Here is a 7710-nt window from a genome sequence, read left to right as displayed (position 1 = left end):
ATGTTACTTTTGAGTTATTTCTAAATAAGCATACTAAATCTAGTTTAACTTTAATTCTATTTAAATTTTGAATCAATTGTCTTTCTTCCTCATTATTTTGTCTGAATAACATAAATCTAATAAGATAAAATACTTCTCTTCTCTCCTCATCCTCCCTGTACTTCTCATTTCTCCAGTAGTCTTTTAGATTTTATAAAAGCCAATGTCCTTTTCTATCTTTCTTTCTTTCTCCCATTGTCCCAGAAAACCTTTGCAAGTGTTTTGAGGTAAGTGGCTGATTAGGATTAAGAGCTGATAATGACATTTTCATAGCATTCAAAATTTCAGAGACACTAAAATTTGGGTTTCAATTGTCTAAAAACCCTCAAACGTCAAAACGTACAAGAAATAAAGGCTTGGAATATGTCACTTTATGCGTTATAATTCTTTACGACATACGAGTTCCACTTTTGAGATAAATGAAAAGAAATAGCTACTGCATATTTACACTGCATTCTTTTTTTTTTCTTTTTTTTTAGATGTAGTAGCACCTAAATAACGCATTGGTTAAATAAAACCCGAAACTCACCTCTGTTTTACCTCCGCTTTACAAGCTGCCTCAGTAATACAATGTTAATAGGATGTTCGTGTTAAACATGGAGCAGCACCCACAGCATCACCTCCCGCCGCGTCTCGAGACGGTAACGCGGGGGCGGCGCCTTTTCGTCGCTCGCGCTAGGCCTGGGTAGAAGCTCAAGACCTCGTCAGAGTCGCACACAGAGCCGAGCCTTCAAAACCGAAGATAAAGGAGAGCAAACAAAAAAAAAAAAAGTAGGCTAACCGACGCTTTCATTTTCACCCTTCACTTTTTCAACAGCCGCGGACACCCAGAGACGCATTTTCTGAGTGTGAGGGGGATTTTACTATCTTCAACAGGTTCCAGCGCCATGAGAAGGACCACCGGCAGACACTTGTTTTGCTTGCTGCTGCTTTTCTTTCCGCTCTCGTGGGCAGAGGACACGAAAAAAGACGCGAGGAAGACCGAGAATGTTACAGGTGTGGACGTTGAGCAAACACGTTACAGCTGGCTTTGTTTTCTGCTGTTTATTGTCCGTAATAATTGTGTGCCTGAGGGATACGTGGTCTGCGGAAATTGTGGATAAATCCTACATAAAACTAGGCATTTCTTTAGTCCGTCTGACAATATATGCTTGCATCTCACAACAGGCAAACTTAGAAAAGTCTGAGAAATTAGCTATTTTCTCTCTTTATGTGGCTTAGACTTAATTGGCTACACCTGCTTAATGACGAACATTTAAAAGCTCACCTGTTTAAGCATGCGGTATTCTGGGTTTTATCAATCGAACTGGTATCTCACATAAACAATTGTTCAAAATTTACAAAATATATTATTGTGGGGTCTGAAATAGCATTGTTTAAAGTAGAATCACTCAAACAAACAAACAAACAAACAAACAAAAGAAAATCCCGAAAAATTGTAGATGTACTTAATTCGCACATTTTGAAAATTTCATTTGACTTTTAGCTAAATAAATGCGTCTGATAGAGCAAAATTCGTTTATAAATCAAATATTAAGTAATTTTTATTGGTTCAAATATACTTTAACGTTAAGGTACACCATTGAAACAAAACGTTTGCAGGAAATTAAAAGACATGTTCATTTTAATGTCTACAGTTAAATCAGACCAAACTGGTTTCGTTTCAGGTCAGTTAGAATTACTGAAAACTTTTTCTATTTGCTGCAATAATGAGAGAAACGTGTCAGGTTTAAGTCTTTAAAATCAAAAGTTTATACACATTATTCTTTGGTTGCATTGCCTTCAAACTCTATGACTTGAGTCATAAAAAAATGGTTTCTGACACTTTTATTATTTCCTTAAAAAACACATCACACCCACATAATATAACTTTTTATTTTTGGACTCAAACGCATGTTGTGAAATCCTACATTTCAGAGCAAAACTGACTATATGAAACTGTTGATAATTACAACCACTTTGATAAAAGTCTCTGTTTATTCTTTCCTATTTTTTTCACTCTTTACATAATACAGATAACTTATCATGATCTCATTTTTTCTAATAAAAATAAGACATTTGTGAATGTTTAAGAAATTCTTGTTTGCTTTTTGCTATAAAAGTGAGTAAAACAGGATAATATTTTTTATACTTTGAATGATAATTTGTTCAGCACTCTAAGCATCTGCTTCAGGCATCGTCCCAGAAATGTTCCTTTAAAAACTGAATTTTGTTTTGAACTTTTGTTTTGTCCAAATTTAGCCTAGGCAAACAAAGATATTAACTCGGTCTGAAAAGTGCGGGTGTTCAATCATCCACATCACCCACGCAGGCGATGCTATCAACAAAACGTTTCCACAACTTTATCCGATCACAGCTCTCACTGTGTGATTAAGGTTCTACAATCTGGACCAATACCACGCAGATTCACTGGGACTGAATTTCACACAGGTGAAGCCTATTTACTGATTCAGTGACTTTAGAAGGAAGTTAAGGGTATCAGAGTAAAGGGAGTTGAATGCCAATACACCACACGTTTTACAGTTTCATTTGCTAATTAATTCTGAAATCCACGTGTCATTTCCTTCTGTTTCACTATTCTGCACTGCTTTGTGTTTGCCTGTCCAATAAAATCCCAACTGGATATTCTGATTCTTGCCGTACTAACAGTGTGAGAAAGCTCAAGGGGTTTGAATACGTTCGATGTTGAAGGTCTCTTCAGTTATGATCAAAACATTGTGAGGGTGACTACATTGATTTGCAGCACAGTGTGTCCGTTCGTATTTAAACAATGCTACGCCGTTAGTCTGTGGATACCGGTCCAACCTCTGATGCTCAAAGTATAATTAAATTAAGCCTTGACAACTCTCTTTAGGAGATGCTAACCAAAACATCTGCTAACATATTTTCCTCTGGAGATGAAAGGAGCATATTCTTAAACAGACGGGGTGAAGAAGTCCTGCCTAATGACTGAGTAGTTGTTTTCCCCAGAGGACTCCACTTGCACCGATTTTCACATCTTCAACTCATTAATGGCGAGTGTTTTTTGGCCGCCTCGGAGACAAATGTTCATCTACTTTGGCTCTAAATTCCATCCCTCAAAACAGATGTAAGGTGCCAAGTTCTCTGTTGCTTTTGCCCACCAATTATCTAGCAATTCGCTGACCCCTCGACGCCCTGCTAGTTGGTGATAGGCCAGTTTAAATGAAACCCTGTTCTTTCCGATGATTAGGTACAACTTGGCCTGTGGGGTTGTTTCTGTTCTCTGTCATTATTCTCCTTTTGTTATGAAAGGCTAATGTCACGGGCGTAACAGTAAATAAAAATTTTAAAAAATTACAGTTCAGTATGCATCTACCATGGTTGGTTTCAAGTCGGACAAGAATGTAGGCAGAACCGGAGGCAGGAGGTGAAATGGAGGCCTATAATTATGAAACCATAAAAGAAAACCCTTCTCCAGCAAAGGACGGTAAGAACCAATGAGTTTCTACTGAGGCTGAGGTGTAAATGACAAACAGAAGAATAAACTAGGAAACTGAGCACAAATGGATAAACCTTTTATAAAGGTAACACTATCCTAACAATAAAGATCACTGGGAAATATCTTTATTTCCCAGTCCAGTAGGATAAACCCTACTGGATATAAATAAACTACAAGATAATGATCAGATAAACTTTGGGAAACCAAAGCCCAAAGTTCCCAGGATCATGACAGTATCCAGTATCCTTCTCATCAACATAGACTCCTCTGGATGTACAATATTTTAGAGTTATTTATCTACTGCTTGTCCAGAGATTAAAGCTTTTTTGGGAACAAATATAAAATTCTGAAATTAAGATGGTTTGATTATAAGTGTTTGAATTTTAAAGCTGGATGTCCTCAACCACAGTTAGGTGCCAGTGAGCCTTTTAACTGATTACTCCATCTACACAAATCTGGTCAAACATGTAAAAACAACTTTAATTTGTTAGGTCAGTGAAATTAGGCGTAGAACAGCCAATGAATGTACAATAAATAATAAAGAAACTGAATAAAACAATACACTGACTGCCGTGGTCAAACATGTAGAAATAAACTACAACAAACCTTTTTTTCAAATGGTTCAGAAAGTGGACCAGATGTAGATATATATATATTTTTTCCAATATGGAGACCGATACAGAGATTCATATTGGATCTGTGCATCTCTAAAGACAACCTGCAAGAGGTCCACAGAATCTCCATTCTAGTGTCATTTCTTTTAATTCTAGCATTGAAATAATGCTTAATAGTAAAGTAAAAAAATGTTTCTTGTCAATAAGACTCTTTTCATCTGTGATCTCTCTTCCTAGTTTGGGGACAAACTAAAACAAGACGACTCTTTGCGAGGCATAAGATTTCTCCAGCAGAGCAGACTCACATTGTAAGTTTTCAATCTTTTTTGATTAAAGCAATTTTCTTGGAGCACATAAATACTACGCTGACAGCATTTACTGTCAACATAGTACAGTAAATACTGTACGCCTTCTTGTTAGCTAACTAAAGTTTTGCTTTCTTACACTGAACAAGAAATAAAGTTCCCTTATTCACCAACTCCTATCAATTACCTTTTTCCCTGTAAATCCTTCCACTAATCCTGTCACGGTAATAAACTATGTTGGACAATAAATCGTCCCTCTAATTATTACAATGGGCGAAAATATTATAATACATTGTCATATTTCTAAAACAATGGCATAAGTTATATTTTCTCTTTTCAAAAACATTCCAAAAAAATCACTTTTGCCAAAAAGAAAAATTATTTTTTTCCAAAAGTAATACATTTTAGGAAGGTGATATTGAGAATGCTGTAATAATGCCAGTTTTCCCTCCAGAACATCAATAAACTTTCATTTTTCCAAAGAACACTTTACATTTCAACTGGAAGACAGTTCCAAAATAAAACACAACCAAAAACAATAAAACAAAAACCTCTTACAACTGGAAGCATGACTATAAGGATTGTCTCCGCAAACAAAACCGCCCTTCAAAAATATTAATCATCAAAATGGAAATTATTGAGCTCATTTTAATTGATCACGTGATTAATTAATTAATTACTTATTGCGACTCGCTTACCCTTCACACAACGTACAGCCGAGTCGACTCCAGGCTCTCCCCCTAGTTTATTCGTTTTGCACAGATCTGAGCTCCTGTCTCTATTCCAACATGCCACGTTGTCACCTTCACTGCCGTTTCAGAGACACAAGTCCCACATCCTGACCCCGGCGCGGCGCTGCGGCCGCCTGATGGAGAACTGCTTCTCACACTTGCCTTGCTGCGACCCGTGCGCCTCCTGCCGCTGCCGGCTCTTTAACACCATCTGCCACTGCTGGAGGATGAATCCGCTCTGCCTGAAGAGGACCTAGTGGCGACCCAACGGTACAGCTCAGCACACACTTGGGGAGTTTTCTCTAATTCTGCTTCAACGTGACCTGAAACATCATCCAACGGCAGAGCGCAGTCGCTGTGAATAAGCTAGTGAAAATGAGGGAATGTTTCTAAGGAGATGTAGGATAAAAGAAAAGCTAAGTTGTCATCACACGCAGCATTAATAGGCAGATAAAGACTCAACACATAAGCCTGCTATATCTCACTAAAAGTGTACAACGTTGCCTGCATAAACGATGATTCTTGCCATTTCTCTGTAATAATTAGAATAGGATAAGTTTATGAAACAATTCTGGCTCATTACATAACAATAAAGCGTCTGTTAGCTCACATCAGTGTGTCGCCTTACAGAGACGAGACAGAGAGGCATCCTGCATGTTTTAGTTCTCTCCCTGGTGGTAGTAACAACCTTTCCAGCATGTCAGTGTTCTTCTTAGGCCTTCTAAGGAGCCATCATTTGATCCAGGTGCGTTAAACCAAGGAGAGAACTAAAACATGCAGGATGCCACTTGTACACCACTGGTTTAATGCATCACTGCTGCGCTAAGATTGCCTTAAAAACAGGGATGGTGTTCCTATCAGAAGGGGGTGGCCAATAAAAATCTTGACTTGTGTCATTTTTCATGTTTCTAAATAATAACATGTTGACTGTGACTGACTTTTAGGCATTGCTGCTTTTAGGCATTGCACAATATTTGCATATTCTCTCCTGTCACTCATGTGGAGACTCCGACATTTACTGTACGACTTCAGCATCTTTTCTTTAAGACTCACAGCAGAAGTGGTGTGGAAAAACTAATTTCATGTACATTATCATTCCTTTATTGCTTGCACTTTATTATTTGTGTGTGGTTTTATGAGTTCAAATGACTTTATATTTTTGCTATCTAATAAATATGCAATAAACTCATGATGTCATGGGGTTTGTTTTGAGCTGAAATGTAAAAAAAATAAATAAAAATTGCTAAAAAAACATCCTAAAAGAAAAAAAAACACAATTTACATTGTTGGGAAAATAAGCTTTCAGATTTCTTTTATTTTTTTTTTGTCACACTCAGATGTTTCAGATCATCCAATATATTTTTATGTCAAAGATAACATTACTAAATACCACATGTAGTATTTTAGCAGGCAGGGTTAACCGTTTTTCCATAACATAACAGGCTAAAGTTTTCATTATATGGTGAAATTAAACAATTTTAACATCATTTAATGTAGGCCGTATTAAATACTGACTAAAAACAATGGAAATTGTTGTTTGTTCACATTAAACAGATATACCATTAAAATATAGCAAAACAGGAACTTTAATGCAAGATGAAAAGCATAAAACTTTATTGTTTTCTTTATCACTTCCTTACCTTCGTAGCGCATCAGTAGTTTTTGGTTGAGAAGTTGGTGCTGCTTTCCCAGGCAGCTTAGCTGACTGAGTGCTTTTAATGAGAAATGTAAGGAGTAAGCCTGTCACTTATAAATCTTGTTGGACAATAACTTGTCTCAGAAGTTATTGCAATAAACTATAATATTGTTGTTTGAGACCATTTTCAAGTAATGCAATGGTAATGGCACAATAATGCAAGAGCACATTCATAAAGATCAATAAACGTTTAATGCTAATGAACATTTAATACTATAACTGTAAGACATTTTAAATATCAAAAAAAAAAAAGAAAACAACCAAAACAACAAACAATTAATTATGTAATCTTTGCAAACAAAAAAGACAGTTCTTCAAGAAAAAGGGTTGGTTGAAAAACGTCAGTCTGACAAAACCCCCCCAAAAAAAACAATAAATTATGCAAATGGAAATTATAGAGGTCATTTTAATATATGATGCGATTAATTGGTTTATTGTTTATTGTGACAGGGCTAGAAAGGAGATTGTCATGTTTATATAATTTAAAACAAAAATGCAGACTCTGTTTGGACCGTTTCTCTTCCCCGTTCTGGTATGGCCCCGCCATCTTTATTTCTTTATCAACTGGCTCCACTTTAGGATGACCAGCGGCGACCTCTGCTGGATGGCGGCCACACTACAACACTGAAAGAAGGACTAAGCGGATGTTATTTGTTAATAAATAGGATCTAATTTGATCAAACCATTGATCAACAATTAATCATAAGTCAATTAATTGTTAAAATAGTCATAAACCAAAAAACAAAACAAAACTCCAGAACATGTAAAGCTCTGGAGGCCTCAACAAAAACCAATAGACCAACAGACACGCCTGTCTTACATTTGGCAAATAGCATCACAATGATCTCCAAGACTTCATATCAGC

The 7710-nt window shown here is 36.5% G+C and overlaps 1 protein-coding gene across 1 annotated transcript; it reads left to right on the top strand.

The window, feature by feature from the left end:
• The first annotated feature begins 673 nt into the window (after positions 1-673).
• On the top strand, positions 674-7079 carry asip2b (agouti signaling protein, nonagouti homolog (mouse) 2b). The gene is made up of 4 exons (XM_044133117.1): positions 674-810; positions 916-1035; positions 4351-4421; positions 5239-7079. The coding sequence occupies exons 2-4, from the start codon at positions 927-929 to the stop codon at positions 5404-5406; spliced, it is 348 nt and encodes a 115-aa protein (XP_043989052.1). The 5' UTR covers positions 674-810; positions 916-926; the 3' UTR covers positions 5407-7079.
• The last annotated feature ends 631 nt before the right edge of the window (positions 7080-7710 follow it).

The sequence above is a fragment of the Gambusia affinis genome, linkage group LG12 (assembly GCF_019740435.1).
Source record: "Gambusia affinis linkage group LG12, SWU_Gaff_1.0, whole genome shotgun sequence".
Taxonomy (NCBI): Eukaryota; Metazoa; Chordata; class Actinopteri; order Cyprinodontiformes; family Poeciliidae; genus Gambusia; species Gambusia affinis.
The sequence above is the reverse complement of the archived record's forward strand: the minus strand, read 5'-3'. Positions and strand labels throughout refer to the sequence as shown.

What these genes read in the sequence shown, in the direction of transcription:
- asip2b (XM_044133117.1), top strand. Translation starts at nt 927, where the DNA reads ATGAGAAGGACCACCGGCAGACACTTGTTTTGCTTGCTGCTGCTTTTC. An exon ending in GAAGACCGAGAATGTTACAG is followed by an intron (nt 1,036 to 4,350) that starts GTGTGGACGTTG and finishes CTCTCTTCCTAG; the next exon opens with TTTGGGGACAAACTAAAACA. An exon ending in CAGCAGAGCAGACTCACATT is followed by an intron (nt 4,422 to 5,238) that starts GTAAGTTTTCAA and finishes CTGCCGTTTCAG; the next exon opens with AGACACAAGTCCCACATCCT.